This window comes from Lycorma delicatula, chromosome 10 (assembly GCF_047948215.1).
Source record: "Lycorma delicatula isolate Av1 chromosome 10, ASM4794821v1, whole genome shotgun sequence".
Classification (NCBI taxonomy): Eukaryota; Metazoa; Arthropoda; class Insecta; order Hemiptera; family Fulgoridae; genus Lycorma; species Lycorma delicatula.
Window position 1 is genome coordinate 6,156,024 of NC_134464.1, and position 20,368 is coordinate 6,176,391.

A 20,368-nucleotide genomic window follows, 5' to 3' on the forward strand; every position below is an offset into this window, starting at 1 on the left:
GGATTTAAAACTCGTTTTAAATTCCGACTTTAAAGGGTCAAATCGGGGTAACACTGAAATTTACTATTTTATGAATAATTTTTATTTTTTAATAATTGAAAATAATTAATTAACTTTTAGGAATTAGTTAAACGTTACAAATAATAAATAAATCGCATAAAAAGCGGGACGTAATGGTCTGTGATAGTTTATTTAATAAAGTAAAATAATTTGAATATAAAGCTGTTGTTAAAAATCGGTTAAAACGGGCCATATGATGCCGTTAAATAGATAATTTATGCTGCATCCGGGATAAAATAAATCTTAATGACAGTTATACCTGTTGACCATCTGAACATTTAATTATAGGGAATAGGAATATTATGGGGTAATAATAATTTCGGGCGATGAAAGGTGATGAATTTAAACATTTTTAAATTTTTTTTATTTTTATTACATTATTTGTTTCTATTCATTAATTGGTTTTCAAGCCGATTTTTATGTAAACTTATTTCATTATTTTTATGAAAGGAATACGCCTATACAAATTTTATATAAAACAAACTATTTGTTTAGAAACTTTATGAAACACCCGATATATCCTCAGATATAATCACCTCCAATACCGAAAATAATTTTGATTTAAATGCTATTTACACCGCGTACAATCTATCTACGTACGAAATTGTAATTTAATTTGAAGCGAGGCTCAGTCGTATTAGAAATTTATTCGATGATTTGATGAAAAAAAACTTATGTGAAGACCGTATTAGGAATCGAACCGGGGAACACAAAATGTAATGCAATTACCGGTAAAGGTTACTCTAAACTAAAATTTTCTTTTTATAATAGACTTAAGCGAAAGAAATATAATCGATAAAGAATAATTACGTAATCGGTGGAGAAAGGGTTAACCGTAATAGGTTTAATTTTTAAAAAACATAGGTCAAAGGCAGTCTCTGATATGTCCAGCGTTTTGATTATGTAATTTCAGTGTCTGCCGAAGGATATTACCTGAGTAAGAGTAATAAAATATTGAATAATCATGACACGTATATGGTTCGGCCGGTATAAAAAGATTACTTTAAAACAAGAATTTTTATGTTACAATATTAATAGAATTCGATATTCAGATAGATTTAAACCGATTTAAAAAAAGAAAAAAATCTAAAATAATATAGGAAATCTATTGTAACTTATTTACATTTAAAAATAATAAACATTTTGTAATATTTTTCAGTATAACAAATATTAATTATAATAATTTAATTAAAAATAAGCGTAATATTGTAGAATAAATATTATAATTATTTTTTTTTAATTCGTTGTTTCACAATGTACGTCCTTGAGTTTTGAAGAACTATTTTACATATTATTTTATTTCAACATTTTTTCGCAACGAACGTTTTTATTTAACGAATAGAAAGATAATTTATGTGAAAAATACACGGGATAATAATAATTTTAAATAACAATAACGCATTCGAAAAATATAATTATTAAACGGTAAAATTGTCCTGTATTTAAATTACCGGCTAAAAAATACTTTTAAATTTATAATGAAATAAAATAATTTTAATAAACGATTTATAAAAACACTCCAAGAAATAAAAAATAATTCTATCTTTTAAATTTCGGCTCTTCTTTAAGGTCGGCGCAAATTAAAATCGGCAAACTACAATCGACTTAACCGACCCTTATTTGGTTCCGACTTAAAAAGTTGTAACGATATAATAAAGTGTACTGTAGACGACTTTTAAAATTAGAAGCGGAAAATATTAAACGATCGTCGTTTTGGTTGGATTTGTCACTGCTCGAAGTCTTTGATACCGAAATCTTTGTTTTGTATGCCGTTTAAAATGACATTTCATTTTACATTTGAAATTTTTGAATCGCTCCACCTCGGGGGGCTTGGAGTTGCGGTGATCTCGTACATAAAAATGTATAATTTCTAAGAAAAAACATTGTTAAATTTCAGTTTTCTAAGTTTAACCGTCGCGGTTTACAATACATTTTTAACACCCGAAAACGCGCTGTAATAATAGGTGCGTTTTCATGTCGTATAAAAGAGTTATAGAATGAAAAAGTAAAACCTTTTCTAATTATTTTAAACGTTCATATTCATCTTAAAAACCGATCGAATAATGATTCTAAGATAATACACTCGGATTAGCGTTTAGTAATATAACAGTGAATATAGAAAAATGTATAAAAAATACATTTTTTTGAAGTAATATTTTACGATGACACCGATCGCGGGTTAAACAATTGAAATTTTAAACGCGATTAATAAATGTATTTCCATGAACGTTTCATATTTTATGTCGTAAAATGAATAGTAGCTGTGTATTACCGTTCTTCTAAACCGTGAAAAAATACTAATTAATTAAAACACCGTACTTATTTTAAATAAATTGAAATCATACTATAGGAGGAACATTTTTACGGTGTATGTGATAAAACTCCGTATCGTCTTTTATAAAATGAAAATATACTTCTTTCCAATTTCTAGTCGAATTATTTTTAATCGTAATGCTTATTTATTTCTTCCGTTTATTTACTTTTATCGATACGCGTTCGCATTCAATTACAGTTGCTTTTATTTTTCTTGTAACGAGAAAGAGAGTTAAAATTATATATCGTGTGAAAAATACGAAGTGAAAACTTTACCAGGAAAAATGTTTGACGATACAAGAGAAGGTTTCTCATAAGCGTATATATAAATAATACATATCTCTACGTACGTAAATCTATATGAAAACAAGGTACGGAAATAATTGTATTAAAAAAAAATCTGATAATACAATAATAATATATGGAAATATAATAACTAAAACCCGTGAAGAAAGTTATACGAAATATTTGTTACGGATGATTTACGGTAAGCGAAATCTTTTTCTTAAACGCATATTTAACCGAAAAATTTAAATATCACTTTTTATACGGGAAGGGAAGAAGTCGCATGAATTTTCCCAAATTACCATACCTATTATGTATTACAAAGAATTATTGAAAATTTTATAAAGCAGCTTTCAAGAAAAGTTGACGTTTTATTTTTTAAATTAATTTTTACGTTCGAATAGAATCAAAAGTATTTTCATAAGAATGTAAAACTTATATAATCCTTTTCTCGTTAATCAATACAAAATTTCAATAAATCGATTAAAATGAACGAACCGGATGAAACCCGAGAACTAAGAAACGCGCTTTAATTTTTAAAAGGCTATTTTTAAGCGGGAAACTCGAAATATTGAAATTTTCTTTTAAGCAGAACTAACTATCAAGTGTTGCAACCGTTAAGACCGAAACGGACACGATACAAGATACAAGACACGAATTGCTGCGGCATATAATTCTCAAGAACAGCAAGCATTCCGTACAAAATTAAGTAAGCATTAAAGCGGTTACGTAGCTTTGCCTTCTTCATCGGCCTTTCAATGTCAAAACCGATGATGTGCAGGTAATATTCGTCTAATTTCATTTTCGTTTAATAAAAGAATATAATGTACTTAGATTGGAAGGACAGGTAGAAGGGAAAAATTGTGTAGGCAGGCCACGTTTGGAATATGTAAAACAAATTGTTAGGGATGTAGGATGTAGAGGGTATACTGAAATGAAACGACTAGCACTAGATAGGGAATCTTGGAGAGCTGCATCAAACCAGTCAAATGACTGAAGACAAAAAAAAAAAAATGTACTTAGGGAGTGCGTATGTATATAAGTACGTTTGTTACACCGTAGCAGCTCAACGGTTCTGTTGTAAAAATTGTACCTTTTTTTTTTAGATGCGAGTTATAAAAATATTTATTTGAAGTAAATCTGCATTTTAATTTAATATTACAAGTAAAAAGTTATAATTTCACGTAATTTTTAAGTCGATATTATTTTGAAAAACGTAACTTTTTTTGCGTTTGTCGATGTAAAAATACCTAATTTTCTATTATACATACGGTATTCAAACCGGTTTTTAGGTTAATGTCTTATTAAACTTGATTTTAAGAGCTGTTTAACACGTTGTTCTCTGAACACGCATACATTATTTTTCTCATTATTAAAAAACATACATATATTAATTTATTTTCGGTGTACGTTTAACTTAGTTAAACCAAAGAAAAATATTAAGTTCTTAGAGTGTATAAACGATCATAATATTTATACCTAATAGATAATACGTACGATTAAGCCTTAATCTTCAGCTTCATGTACCGTTCTGACGATTTTTATTTTGCAGAGAACGTTTCTCCGGTGATCCAGCAGTAAGGTTTATCGGTTAACTAAGCGGAAGACATTTTAAACGTTAAAGTATTTTGATTTTTTCGGCGTCATCATTGCTTATGCGTGTAACCTAATTTCATTCAAAGTATATTGAAGTAGTAATTAACATTAATCAGAGAAGGTGAGATAAAAAATAATATTTCACATAAAGAGAGAGAGAAAGAGAGAGAGCGTTTGAGACTGAGAGAGAGTGAGCAATCCTTATTTACATTCAATAGCAGTTGTTTCACTCCATTCTTTTTCTTGTTTTTTCCAATAAGTAGTTTGCTCAACTTTCCGCTTTCTTCCAAGTGTTTTGTTTTATATAAGCAGTGTTTTTATAAAAGTTTCAAATAACAAAATAGAATTAACAAATTTTAAATAAACGTTTTGTAAAAAAATAAAATCGACTTCGAATAAAAGTATACCCTAAAAATGAAAAAAAAAAATTCTTCCAAAATTTTATTAGCTGTTAGTTCGGCAACGATTTCTAAACGTCTCAAGAAATAATCGGAATGTTAATCTCTAGGTCTATAAATTTAAAAAAATAACTGGAAAAGTAATAGTTTTTAGAGCAATTTAAAAAAAATCGGTTCCATTTAATTAAAAATTTTTATTTTATTATAATGAAAATTTTGCTTTTTACTTGAAATTCTGCCTTTTCTTTGAATTTTATAATAATAAATTGAAATATACGTAAAACTGTAGCGACTAAAAAAATTCAAATTCAAATAAAAGGTACAATCGCTTCGTTTATAAATACAATAGAGGTTGATCGGTCACAACTACACCCTTTCCAGCAAATCTTTATATTAGACAAATCGTAAAACATAGACGTACATGAAGAAATAGGTAGCAAAGTACAAAATTAGTCAAAAGTTTTTAAATTGATCCGACTACGTAACATCTTAAAACATATTATTTTTAACGGATTCCTTCTCTGCATCCCGGTTCCCGAACGCCAGATTTGTCTATCGACCGGATCGCCATCCTCTAATATCCTATCCTGCATTATATCCATCGCACCCTCCATCCGTGTTTTCTAGAACGACCTCTTTTTCAACGCCTTTCCGGAGAGTAGCCCAAAATTTGTTTCGGCCGTCTTCAGAATTCAGAACTCTAATTGAACCTTCAGTCGATTGAATTTCTCCGTTATATTTCCTATCGTTCGTAATAGAAATTCCAAGGTATTTGCATTCAAGCTGACGTTTTGCGATCCCTCCGGATCCGTAGAAGTTCCTCCTTTCGATAAATATTCTGACTTTCCCAAAATTGACTTTCAATCTTCATATTTCCAAACATCTCTTCGACTTACGCATCGTGTACGTAACATTTTCTTCATCGTCGATCGTCACTGTGACGGACGTCGGCAAATGAAGTGCACAACTAGTTCTCTCCGATTTCATTTCTTATCTTTGCACAAAGTCGCAATCGGTTCTTCGTACCGCAAATACATATAATCTTAAAGAGGGTAGAAAAACCATATTTTTTGTTTTTTCATAAATACAAAACCGACGGCAGTAATCGTTAGCTTGCTGTATCAAATTTCCTTTGTAACGATCAAATTTAATCTTATTAAGCGACGAAAAGGAGCCTGTTTCTCGTACAGATAATGAACGGGGTGGAATTATTCGGCAGGCGCCTCTTGTCAACTGTGTTCCAGTCTCATAACGATAATATTAATAATTCGCACGTTGAAATTATTAAATACTTTTCTTCGGATAGAATCAATCGAGTTTTCAAAAGCTCCTCGATAAAGACACTCTGTTATGATCTAATAACGTCAGAGATCTTAAAAATAATCTCCTGCGCAAAGTTGTCTTTTAAAGATTTATTTAATTCCGTTCTTAATTTTTAATAAAATGAAAATTTGCCGTAATTGAACTTTATCGGAAAATTTTAAACCTAAAGAAGAATTCAATTCTTATAGATTTTTATGTACTTTTCGCTTTGGTTGTAACATTTCCAAAAGATGATTATTCTCTCGTCTCGTTCCAATAATCGAGGCCGATATAACACTCGCCAATATTACACTCTCCTGTCGATTTCTATTTAAAAGTGGCCAACAATCCGATAATCACTCGGCATTGTTGATTACATAACTTCCGGTCTCTAACTAAATAGCATACTAATGCTACAATTCTATACGTATGCCGTAGAATTTAATTACGTCACGTAATTATGCCACGATGAACTGTTTTACAAAATAAAAGGACTTTCTGGGTATATTATTCTTTGCTTTTTTTTACTCGATCATAATCGATCTTTCACCGATCACCTACGATCTTTGATAAACGACTTAATGGATCGTAGCGCATTAAATCAAAACACTTTAGTCGGTGTTTTTTCAATCGCTCTAGTTAGTTATACGGATATCAAAATTAACACTATCATTAAAGTAATATCGCAGGTTTAGGGGCTTTTCAATCTTAAATTTCCTCGACTAACAACATGTTTTCCGTTTCGTGCAAAAAGTGAAAATTATGGACTTAAGCATTCGAAAACAGCTTACGGACAAATTATTTCTATAGTCCGTATATAAACCGACTTTACTGTTTATTAATTCCTGAAACTTTTCACCGATAAGTGAAAAGAACTTGGGAGGGAAATTGTAAATATATCGCTAATTTATAAATCTATAATTTTAAATTTCGTAATTAAAGACCGCATCTAAATTTTGAAAATTCATGGTTTGTTTCCATACGTAACTTAACTCGTTTTTTACTTCTTTAATTAATTAACATTAGACGATTTTTTTATTATTCAGAAACAAATAAAATACGTTAGACAGTCTTTTTAAAAAAAATTTTTTTTATAAAATAGTCTTTTAATCTAAATTCTGAATGCACTTTATTAAAAAAAAAAACAGAATGGTATTTTGTTACAAAAAATCATTTTACGGTAATTAAAATAATCGAACGGTTGCAAACTAATATATTAGAATAACGATAGGTTAATCGGATTAATTAAATAAAAATAAAAATCACGATATTATGTTGAAAAAAATCATTTTAATAATATAATAACGTAACTGTTTACTTAAATTTTATTACATAATAGAACAGTATAAGAGAGTGATTCTCAATAAATAAATAATTAAACGAACTATATAAGTAATGATTTTAAGCTTTTAATAATAGAATATTAGAACGAATCTAATTTAGAAACGATCAAATAAAAGGAAAAAGGTACGAAATAGAATTTCGCTTAAAGGAACAATTTACAATCACTTAGTCTACGAACATAATGGTGCTATAAATAAATACGTCTTGAGAAAGTAATATATCGATTCGGTAAAATCGATAACTCTTTTTATTTTATTTTTTTTTAATATAACAGTAAAATAATAAGGTTTATTATCTTATTGTTACACTTATTCGAATTAAACTCTTTTATTTGTATTAGCTTTAAAAAATATATAAATTAAAGATACGAAAGAAAAAAATAGAACAAGAGGAGTAAAACAGAAGAAATAGAATTCATGCGCGCGCACAAATGCACCAAAAAATAATCGGAAAATAACAGATAGGACCGTTTCTCAGAATTTATCTTTTTCATTTAATATAAATCGGAGGAGATTTAAAATAAAGTACACGTTTTCTAAAAACTACAAAAAGATGAATCGTTGCAGAAGAATAAGTAAAGATCAATTGCAAAAGGTGAATATTTCAGAAATAAGGAAAACATATCAGCTATTTTAATATTTAACGTATTTATTTTAAAATAAGTGTAATATTTTCATTCGCTTATCAATTTACGATGTAAGTTTTATTAAAATTTACTCCTTAATCTTCTTAGTCTGAACCTCAAGAATTACAGTAAGGCTTAATTTTACCGAAGGTCCAATTAGAGCAAAATCTTTCGCCAGCTGACACTTGCTAACGAAGCGTTTCCGAACCTATTTTATATGAACCTTCTTCTTTATTTTCAACACAAGAACATATCTTGAAAGATTTTTACATCTTTTGTGAATCGCTGTTCAGTAAAAATAAATAATTTTTTCGGTTTTCTTTTTTGAAAAAAAAAAAAAAAAACAAATTTACCGAGTTTGAAATATCAGATTCATTTTTTCTTGATCTTTTGCACCTTTTTGCGTATTGCAAGCGATCTAATTAAGGAATCGTTATCTACAATGTCTCAATTTTGTCTTCGAGGGTTTTTCCAAAGCGGTTTCCGGCCCGGCTATAGATGATTTTCACCGGTCACTCGGACCGTTTTTTAATTTTGCCCCCTTTTCTCCCGTTCCCTGAAGTGATTGTCACCTTTTAGTTTTCATCGGTACATCATCATGACAAGTTACAAAGAGGTACGAATTTTTCCGAAAAATCGCCTGTTTTTTGTCTAATCGTTTTGGCCTACGCCTGCAAAACCCCGCGTAAAACCTATAATTTATTACGCATTTACATACACTCGTATATCAATTCAATCGGATTTATCTTACACGAACTTAAAATTTTAATTTAATAAAAATTAATTGATTAATGAAAGTTAACGTAAAATGATTAAAAAAGCTATTTTCATATGTAACGAACATGTTTTTTTTTAATATTATAAAGTAATTATTATTACTTTTACATTTTTCAAAACGGAAATACGTTTTTAGAGGAAATTTAAAATGCATTAATAAGAAAAAAGAAGATAATTAATTATTATACTAGTGATTTCTTTGGTAATGAGTTTGAAATTTAATAATTTACTTCATAATAAACAAAGAAAGTCAAAGGTGGTCCTATTTTATTCTTAATCAATATTTCGTTAATATATGAAATTTCATCCGTTAAAAAAAAGATTAAAACACAAAGAAAACTAATTTATTAATAGTTTTACTAGTTTTTAACTGTCTCGATTAAAAAATAATATCCTATAAAATAATCAGGCCGATTTCGATGTTTTTGAACAAACAGTTATTCAGCTTTCGCCAAATTTTTAATTAATACCCGTTTAAGTCGAACTTTTTCATTAAAAATATTAAGTTCATTTTCATTAATCGAGTAAAAATATGTTTAGATTATAATGTAAAAAAAAAAAACTTACATAAGTGTCTAAATGTACTAAATGTTGTGGTTGATGCGCATTCGAGGACCTAGTTTGATAATGAGGCGTATAAACATACTGAAGTTCTGCCGATTTAACAGCACAATTAAACCACGTGACGACTGATACTAAAACTAAAACGACCTGAAAAATAAACAAAGAATAATATTATCTTATTATTCTTAAATTAAATAACAATTAAGGTAATGTAATGTATAAATTAATGAACGGTCCAAAAATATTTCATGAAATAAAGTTACTTAAGAACCGTTTAGGTAAAGTAAAAATCTTGAACGTTCTTTCGAACGCTGCATTAATTTATTTATTTTACAAAAAAATTTATTTATTTTATTTACGTATTATAATTCAGAAGAGAGAGAGAGAGAAAAAAACAAAAATATTATTTTTAGTTTACAACATGTATTTAGAAAAAAAATACTAACACATTTTTCTTAAAAAAAAATATATATTCTTAACGGTTATAAATTTAAAATTATAATATGCGATTTCAAATCTAAACAGTTATCTAACTAAATCAAAAATACTTGCGTTTTATCTATCTTAACAATTTAAACAGCTGGAAAAAAGAATCGATCGGTTCAGCTTACAAGAATCAGCAGAATACAAGTCAAACCGATATCACCTGCAAACGATGTAACTTTTACATAAAAAATAGCATTCTGAGTAAAATATAAAGTTTAGCTTTTTCAGTAAAAATAAGGATTATATTATCATAAAATAGATATTAAAAATCATTAATATATATTAAATTGAGTATCGCTCCTAATACAGAACATCATGTCGCCTCTACTCGTCTAATTCTGTTCAGAAAAACATTGTACGTAAGATAATACCTAAAAAAAACTCGTTTACCACTTCAGTCGGTTAAAATTAAGCACAAAAAAGTAATAAACCGATAAACAAAAAATATTTATAAATGTAAACTGATAAATAGAAAATAATAAAAACTTCGTTATGGAAATAGCAAAAAAAAAATTATAAAATTATAAAATCATATATTAGCGTCTATAAATATATCCATAAATTTACTAAGTAAATTAGTACAATAACGGATAATCACAGAGCAGAATAAAAAAAACAAAAAAAAAAAAACAACATAAAACTACAAACGTATTTATTCTTTATTGGTTACAAGTAACTGTAAGTTTAGCGTTATTTAATTCAATTTATGTAATAAGAAACGTAATGGCTGCATACATTATTGTATTACATAGATAAGACTTCCTTCGTAGTATCGCGTTTTTTTTTTTTAATTTTTAGCTTGCCTGTGTAGAAGACATCGGTTTGAAAGCAGAGCATTTTATAAAGAAAGGATAATGATAAGTATAATATTTGAGGAAAGTTTCAGGAAAAAATTCAAGAAAATGTTTGAAAAAAAAAATCTACCGGTAAATAAAACGGTCGATTTTGATTTTTTGATTTTGAAATGTTTTTTGATTTTTAACACGACAAGATTTTACGTTTTGCGTTTCCTGTGAAAGGCATTTTTTTCATTAAAGGCAACCTCCCTTTCTTGGCTTATCGATATTTAAAAGAAAGTAGCGGTTTCTTTTTTAGGAAACAAATCGACAAAAAATATACGAAAAAGTTAAAACGGCATTTTTTAAATTTTATAACGTTTAATTTGTCGTACCGAATTACAGATTTGTAAATCGTTGATAGGGTTTGTTTTTAATTTTTTCCGAATATTTAAAAAAAAAAATTAATTACTTTTACGGTTTTTGAAACGGGGTTTTCTTCTTTTTAAATCGGCCACCTTTTGATCGCAACAAATATCTGGATCGCTTTTTGACTTTTGACTTCCTTTCTTCCCGATATATCTTCGCATGTTTTCGCTCTATTTCTTCACTCCATCTGTAGTCGTGTTTTACTTGTTTTCTAAAATAATATTTCTAAATTTATTTCTTCCTTGATATTTAGTTCTATCGTATCCTTTAAAGCTTTATTAAATCAGGTGTTTTTTAATTATAGACGAATTAAAAATTCTTTTAGTCGGTCTTTTTTCTTCCGTTCTGAAAAGATGTCCAAAAAACATCGGCCTTCTTTTCCTCATAACATCTGAAAGTCTGTTATTAAATCTACAAAGCTGTACATTTTTCTAATCCTCCATTAATTCTCTTCAATTTTAACCGGCCCTATTATTTTCCTCTCTTCTTCTCTAGCTCTTCAATTTCGTCTATCTTATTCGTACGTAAACACTCCGAGGCGCATACATACATTCACGTCTAAAAGCTATATTATAATACCTAATCCTTGTTTTTCTGAGAATCGATTTTCTATCGTATAAAAGCTTATCTATTTACAAACTGTAACTGTAACGGTAGATCTATTTTACTAACCGTAACTTTATTCGATTCTTTTTTGTCGCAAAGAGCTTAAAGGGTTAACTTTTAAATTCAAAAATAATGTACAAATCCCAAAGATATTTATTATAGTTAAAAATATTTTTAACAACGCTTTACTATTAATATTATACGCTTTATATTAAGATTATTTTACACGAGTTACAAGTTTTTAACGACCGAGATACATATATTATAAGAAAAAAATTAAATAAGATAAAAAATATATTAATAAATTAAATTTTTTAATTATTAATAAAGTAAAATTTTAACCTTTACGTACACGGAAGGTAAGGAATTTATCTAATCGTCAAAACGCATACTCGCACATATCGTTCAGAAGGTTCCGGGTTCAAATCCCGACCCATTTTATACGGAAAGGTTTATTTTTATCGTTCGATTCCTATTCGTAAAGTTTTCAACTTAAATATAAATACTTTGAAAATTTAGCTATATCGTCGGTACGATTTAGAAGAAGTTAAAACAAAAAACAAAATAGTCCTCTTTAAAGTTGCCGTTAAAAAATGAATTAGTTTGGTACGGCATGTTCAACGGACGAATGAGGAGAGGTGGCCAAAAAGCTTGTTACATTATTGTCCTGGAGCAAGAAGGAAGAGAGGTACACCCAGAAGGACGTGCGGAGGGCGGTGAAAAATAGAAGAATGGTGGAGAACGCTGGACGGGCAGAAAATACGGGGATCGAGATGAAGGATGCGGAGCAATCTGTAGGAACCCGTTTAAAGTAAAATAAGTAAAAAATTAATAATAGTAATTATTAATGAGTAACTTAATTAAAAATTAAACAAAAATAATTAGGCGCACATTTATATGCCCAGTCACGCATTTCACACTCATTCATACGATATACTTGTATGTAGTAACAGTGAAAGTACGTGTAAAACAGTATTTCTTGCTTCCAGTATAAACAAAATTCATTTAACCACGGTACGTTTTAGTTAAGATTGCGATTGAAAGTAGTAAATACAACACTGAAACGTTCACATAACACGCAAATACTGGAATTGTGTTCGTGTGTTACTCACCGTTGTTAGTCGTTTCGTAATTATTTTCACTGAATATTAGACAACAGATTGTTAAAGAAATAAAAGTACGCTGTGTTTTGTCCATTCTAGTTAAAACTCGACGACGTAATGTTATAAAATGAATTGTGAAGAGAATGGATTGTTCTGTTATAATTAGCAAATAATTGTATAAATATTATTGAAACTGTAAAATAAATTTGAATTTCCATTAATAATGATTCTTTGTTACGATAACGTTTAAATTAAATTAATTAATTAATTTTTATATAATAATAATAACAGTAATAATATTTGTAAAATATACCGTGGTAATAAGGATAATGTTATTTGCTTAACCGCATCTAAGATTTGCTTTTAAATTATAACGTATTTATATTTACGGCTCGATTGTTAATTTACGTTTCTTAACGAAATTTCCTTCATGTTATAAAGAAATATAATACTACGATTGAAGTATATGCATAAATATATCTCAATTATAAAAAAAAAAAAAGGTTAGAGCGGGATGTAATTACTTTTCAGCCACCCGGTATATATATCCCCCCTAGCTTTTTGTAATTAATCGGATGCGGTTTGCGGCATTCTTCCTCGTACCGAGGGGCTACTTCAATCGACGTACATTTCACTCTCTGATTTTTGGGCTGTGTGACGGGAGAGCAAATCAAAAATTTCAAACGGGATCGACGGTCATTTGTTATATCGCTTTAAAGAGCTCGATGAGACGGGAAAAATTATACGAATAAAACTAAATTCTGATCGCCCGATCCAAAATGGCGGCCAACAATGTTTCAGATAGCTAGAACTATGATCCCCCGTTCAAATATTTTTTTCGAGGTATCCCAAGTCTCTCTTTGGAAATTTTCTCCATAAGAGAGGCTAATTTAATAAGCCTCAATTTAGAATATTCAGCCTTCAGCGTGATGGTAGGGGGGAGGGGGCAGAAGCGGCTCAAAAACTAAATGAGACATATAGTCATGTAACCGATTATTTTAAAGATCTTAGCAAGACAAACGGTATCAAAAAAATAAAATTAAGACTATTTAAACCAAAATGGCGACAGTAAATGTCATTACGTTAATTAAAAATTGAAAAATTTAATTATTACAATTTTGTAAATTCTTCTGATTAAACTTAAGGTCCTAAGAAAGAATTTTATTTAATCTAAGTAAATACCGGTTTGAAATTTAATTACTTTTTCACCTGTAATCGCTTCCATCTTTTATTAAAAATGTTCTACAATCTCAATAATTCCGCCTAATAAAATTATTTCAGTTCAAACATTTTATCGCTTCATATCTCATATTAAATGTTCAAACTACCCTCCTTGTTCCTCCATGCAGTAATACAGACGCTGCTCGAAAGCTTTTCTCCTGTTCGAAACAAACACATTGTAGGCCGCTATTTTGGATTGTGCTATCAGAATGTAGTTTTTATTGTACAAATTTTCTCGTCTCATCGAGCTCTTTAAAATGATATATGAAATGACCGACCGTTAGTCCCATTTAAGATTCTTGAGTTACCCCGTCCTCTGAAGCCCAAAAATAAAAACGAATGAAATATAAATTCATTGAAATAGCCCCTCGGTACAAAGAAAACTGTCGCAAACCGCATCCGGTTATCTCAATTATGAAAAACGTTACAGAGGGATGCAAATCGCTGTTCAGCCGCCCGGTATATATTTATACCGGATGATTAAAAAGGACTTCGCCACTTTAAAAGCACATAAAAATTCATTTTGGTAACTTACAGCTTCGGTTGAGATCTCACTTCATAGGAAACCATATCAAGTCTTGTTTTTTGGTTTTTCTGGGCGAAAAACGCTTCGGCGTTATCATCGCCCGAACATCAAGTTTTGACTCGCGTAGTTCATTAGCACCTAATTCGGCCACCAGCGCTGTCATCAGTGATGGTGGCTGATGGATATATTTTCTGGTGAGGAAAGTGTTCGCTGTGTTTTATCTTCACGATGTGCAGTCAGTAAATGCAATTCAACGTAATTTTCGTACAGGGTACGGTAGGGATCCTTCTACAGAGCATACAATTTCCTCTTGGCACCAAACCTTCGTCGAGACAGGTGGTTTTGTTAAACATACAATAACCAGAACGCCCTCTCGACCCTAGGGATCTAAGGTTCTATGGAACTACTCAGAGAAAGCTTCGCGCAGTCTGATGAAATCAACTCGACGTGCGTCACGTGAGACTGGCATTCCACAAATGACTGTTTTTTCCCCTGGGCCGGATCCACGGTAAAGCATAACACAGCAGGAGCAGCCCCGCCGGGACTCGGTCTTTTTCAGCGCGGGGGTTGTGGAGTCCCTGTGCCTCATCACCACCACCCGCCCAAGCACGGACGAACGATGGCTCCGCAGGGGGCTGTACATCACCCCCTCGCTCCCCCCCCAACTTCCTCCTGACGACTCACAGATATCCTTGAGCAGCACATCTCCGAACTCATCCGCGAGCAGCACACTCATCTGTTGGATGATCCGCTCTCACAAATAACGCATACCTGCGCGTTCCCACAATTGGCCCGCTGATGACCCGGCCGTCCGCAGTTGTAACACAACGCCGAGCGATCAATCCCGCGACAAGCCGAGGACATATGGCCCCGGCCCCAACAGCGATAACAACTATCGTCAGGATCCCTCACGGAATACCGACAATTCACCCAGCCGACACTAGCCCGGTGTTCAATCAACTTACGCGCAACACCGTACGTAGTCACAATAGTGGTGTTCTGTGTCGCTTCATAAGCCGGACGAAACGAAGACACGCGAAAATCAGCTGTCTCACCAACCACCCGACGTATGGTCTCAGTAATCTCCACCTCAGTCGTGGTACATTCAATATCCCGCAGGTGAACCACCGACCTGCGATCACTCCTCGTCTTCATGTCAACACGCAAGTCCATGGGCTTATCCTGAAGACCTGCTTTCAGCGCAACCGCATTATAAGCGCCATCAATTCGAATACGCAAATCTCCAGAAGTCCCTATTTCACCGACAGTACATTACCCACTTCCTCCGTCGTCACTGTCTCCTAACCAGTCTTGAGCAACTCGGCGTAAGAGCGCCCAACCGCCTTAACCACAACAGTACCGCTGTCAACAACCGCCGGGGTAGAATGCCGTGAAGCTTGCACCACTTTTCCATGTTTATCACAGAAGACCTGGGGCAACACCACCTGAACCGGGGGCCCGGCCCCCAATCATCCAAACACAAACAACACCGTGTTCTAGGTAGAAGCCAATCCGGCCTCCCGGTAGGAAAAACGGCGAATGCGGAATCTCGCTGCGTATCCGTCGCAGAGACGTCAAAATCAACCCAAAAGTGGGGCGGACATCTATCGAAAAGTCATACAACAAACAAAACCGCTGAGCGGGTGAAAAATCTGTCACCAGGGGAAGCCCGTAGGGTTCCGTTCTCGGTCCTCTGCTGCGGAACCTGGCATTTCACGCGTATCTGGGATTGACATTCCCAGAAGGGGTCAGGGCCCAGGCTTTCGCCGATGACTGTCTCTTTTAGTTTGTGGTTATTCACGACCGCGGCTGGAAGATCGAGCATAAGTGGTCTTGTCAACCGCGGACGGTTGGATGGACATTAAACATTTAAAGATTTCTGTGCCCAAGACGAAGTTTATGCTTCTCAAGGATGCAGACGAATTATCGTACAGTCGAAACCCCCACATTAAGTATAAAGGCTGTGTAATCAGCCGAGTGAGAGTTCAAACACCTAGGTGTTTTTTTTTTATGAGAAGTTGCTGTTTTGCAACCACATTAAGCAAGTAGCGGCGGACGTCGTTTCAGTGATGCACAAACTTAGGAGGATTGCTCGGAAGGACTACCGGTTGTCTGGCCGTCAGATGTACATGTTGTACCGAGGCTTCTTTGAAAGCATGGCTTCTTACGCGGCGCCCATTTTGGCGCCTAGGTCGGATATGAATAGAGCACTTGTTCAAAATTTAAGGAATGCCCAGCGCAGAACCTTAGTTGTATACACTGGTGTTTTAGAAACAACATCCCACGATGCTACCACCGTATTAGGAAAGGCTCTCCCAATCGATTTAGTGGTGAAAGTTCTGTCAGACATGTGTAGATTGCAAAGAGCCCCGGAGGTCGAGGTATTTGGGATGCGGTTTCGGGCCGGGCCAGTACCGGAACGGAACGGTGATCACAATGCACCGGATGTAAATTTCGTTCAGTTGCCCATCTCCCAGCTGTAGAAGAGGCTTCAGAGACTCGCGATGGAAGCATGGCAGCTGGAATAGGACACCACGACTGAAAGAGGATATCTGTACAAGTTTATATGAGATCTGGGGGGATGGTATGCCTCGAGTTCGTTTTTAAGGGCAACAAGTGCCCGTGTTCTCACCAACCATTTCACCGACAGTACATTACCCACTTCCTCCGTCGTCACTGTCTCCTAACCAGTCTTGAGCAACTCGGCGTAAGAGCGCCCAACCGCCTTAACCACAACAGTACCGCTGTCAACAACCGCCGGGGTTGACAGCGGAGAACAGAAATTTTTTGACAGAAATTTTTTTTTCCCCGCCTTGGCGGGGAGGTCCAGTCAAATAAACACCTAATGTTTGACTACCCAGCTCTTGGGGCTACCAGAGACCGGGCCACCTTGGAACTTAGAGGTCAAGGGGAAAATTGGCCACAAGCGGCAAGTCAATGTGGCGAGAGCTGCATTATCAGACCGTGTGGGACTTTCTTAATGCGGTTGCTATGTTTAACCGACATCAGTAGTTTACTTCAGGGAAAGACTCCTACCGCACAACTGTCGGAAGCTAACCTAGAGATATATGGCTGACCACCAGCCAATTAGGGCTCCAAGCGCTTTAATATAGTGGATAAGTACTTGCTGGCATTCAGCAACCTAGGCGTGGCAGCGAATTGCTGTCAAGACGAAGTAAATTTTAATTTATGGATGTCATATATATTTTTAGTAGTTGACGGGGTGCGCCTACCCAATTTAGTAAATATATGACAAATGAGCGGTTGGGACACGTAAGCTGGTGGTGTATGGCACCACGCTTAGGCCATTCACGCTGTTAGGTAAGTTCTAGAAGCTATTTAGGACACTGGTTGGTAAAGTGTTTCGAAGTTCAGTAGCCGTTTGTGGCACAGACTGTTTCGGTCTTATGCTTTAGGGCAACCAAATGAGGTGGTGGCGGGAGAAATGCCAAGAAAACCAAATTTCTTTTTAAAAAAATAATAAAAAACCGCTGATCAACAGAAAAATCAGCGACCTTCCTAAATTGCGGAAGGTGTCCTACAACATATCCCTGGACTGAAGCTCAGGATGCCACGACACAGTCTTGAGGATGAGGCTCCGATAAGTCTACTGAACGACAAGCAAGGGCCTTCATATCCGAAGGATGTTCCACACGGACAAGTTTCCTCATGACTCTATTCGGCCAGGACCTAGATACTACCTCAATCAATTTCTGATCACTCACATCCGACGGCGAAGATCATTATGTTCCACCGTCGTCTGTGTGGACGCCACCCGCGACACCACCTCCGTACATATACCTGCATTCTCCGCATCAGTCATAGCATCCTATCAAACATCTCTATACTTCTTAATTAAAGACATCGCATTCCACAAATCGATCGAATGACGCTGAAGCTCCGGTTCTGTATTAGGATGCTGACGAACAAGATTCCTCACGTCCCTGACTTGGGAAATAAGTTTGTCTACGACACTCAGGAAGAGTTCCCGACGAGTAAAGGGCGCTTCGTCCGGCCCGAATTCATACGCATCAGTCTCCCCATCGCTACCTCGGACAGATATCCTCTCCATAGCAGACGATTCAGAATCCCCGGACCCAGCCCGCAACTTATTTGAGTCTTCCCCATCAGTGGGACAGACACTTAACTGCCTCTTCGCAGAAGACTCCTCTTGTGACCACTCCGTGCTAACACTCATTCCAGAACCTATCCATGAGTCTCGAGACAGAGACGCAAGTTCCTCCTCCAAAGCGTCCTCGCAGCCTTTACCTTCCGAGGAATCCTTCGATCGCCCATCAACAGCCGGCTCCACTTGAGACCGAGCAGCGCAAGCTCCTCCTGCTTCCCCAGTCGATGCAGATTTACTTCCACTTAATTCAATTTTGGACTTCCTACCCGGAGTAGATTTACTACTTGTGGTGGGGGTGCAGAAACAAACCTCGCAACAGCACCCATTTCAATCATGGTGTCTCGCGTGGCATTACCAAGTCACGATCAGGACCGCCATCGGCCGAGGAACATGGAATCGAATTCTACGATCCAAAGAAGGAGACTCAGAACACTGCCGTGAGGTCATCCTTTAATTAAGGTCTTACGAACCTTCGAGCCGCCATGACGCAGGGAAACGGTCCGAAGGATGAAATAACTTGAAGCACTTCTAGTTCATTTCGTGTACACTTACGCTTCTGCATCTGAAACAGGGCAGAGGGCCACCATAAATTGTTAAATGTCCCGGATATGTCCAGAAAAATCCCTAATACATATTTACATGGACTAGAGGAAGCTATATTCATCACCTTTAGTACGGCATCCTCAGTGCTCTTGCCCGGTCGTAAACCATAAATGATCAGTGTCCAATCTAACATTAATACGCAAATATAGGACCTTCTCTAAAACCTTGCCGATCACGAACAAGAGCGTTAGTGGAAGATAAGAAGAACTAACAGTAGGATCTTTGTCACCACCTTTGAAAAACACCAAGTCTCTACGCTTCCAACACGCCGAAAAGTGACCGGCGAAGAGTAATAATACATCTTAGTTAGAGGACTAAGGACCACTGGAAGCCCTCGGACAAGGATCTCCACTGTGATACAATCATACCTTGGGGCCTTGTGCCGTGCTATGCTACAGATCACCTGGCGCACTTGCGCTCAGTGATCTCAGAAGATTGTGTCTGTCTCGAAAATCGCGACTTCCCGCCTGACATGTCGGTGGTATGAAACCTCACCGGATGACCGGTGTCGTCCGGGAGCAAATCAATCAGCAAAATATTAAGGACACGGTTCTTATCAATTACCACACCCTCGCGGGTTGACAAAGCTGACAAGAGGACATGTTTCCCGCGCTTTTGTTCAAGAGCTTTATACACAACGCCCCAAAGGTCTCTATTCCCTTGCTCCTGAACGAAGGAGCGTCAGGAATTACGCAGTGGGATCCCTGCGTTGAAAATATGAACTGTAAGGTTCTGACCACGAATGGCAAGTCTGACCACAACATGATGCGCGTCAGAAACCTGCCGTATAAAGACACTATCAAGCGACTTCCTGCACAGAATGACAGACATACAGGTACGCCCTACACAAAACTTTTCCCGCTGTGTAATCCTGGCAGATCACCCCTAATTACATACGGGTGCTGCAGAAGGACAATATCGAGGCTCCGTCTCTCTACAACCTCACTTAACTCAAACTGGACTACATAAGCACCTGGTCATTTAGTTGACCGAACCTAACCGTCTAAGGAATAAGAGTACAGCGCAACGGCCCTTACGTAACAGCCACACTCCTTACTAACAACTTACGACGCACCTAGTGCGTGACCACCGGCACTGGGGTTGTTGTGTTCTTACGTATTTGTTTATATAAAAAAAACAGACTTCAAAAAATTCAGGAAGTCTAGAGTCGAAGCGTGGCGACGTGTAGGGCCAAGGAGATAGCCTCTATGCCTAGCGTGTTTTT

At 34.9% G+C, this 20,368-nt stretch overlaps 1 protein-coding gene across 1 annotated transcript in view; it reads right to left on the reverse strand.

Moving 5' to 3' along the window:
- The window catches only part of LOC142331333 (uncharacterized), a 100,463-nt gene that overhangs the window by 42,278 nt on the left and 37,817 nt on the right, over window positions 1-20,368 (reverse strand). Inside the window, exon 2 of the mRNA XM_075377161.1 lies at window positions 9,268-9,411. Within this exon, the coding sequence (XP_075233276.1) occupies window positions 9,268-9,411 (144 nt within the window). The remainder of the gene's footprint in view (window positions 1-9,267; window positions 9,412-20,368) is intronic.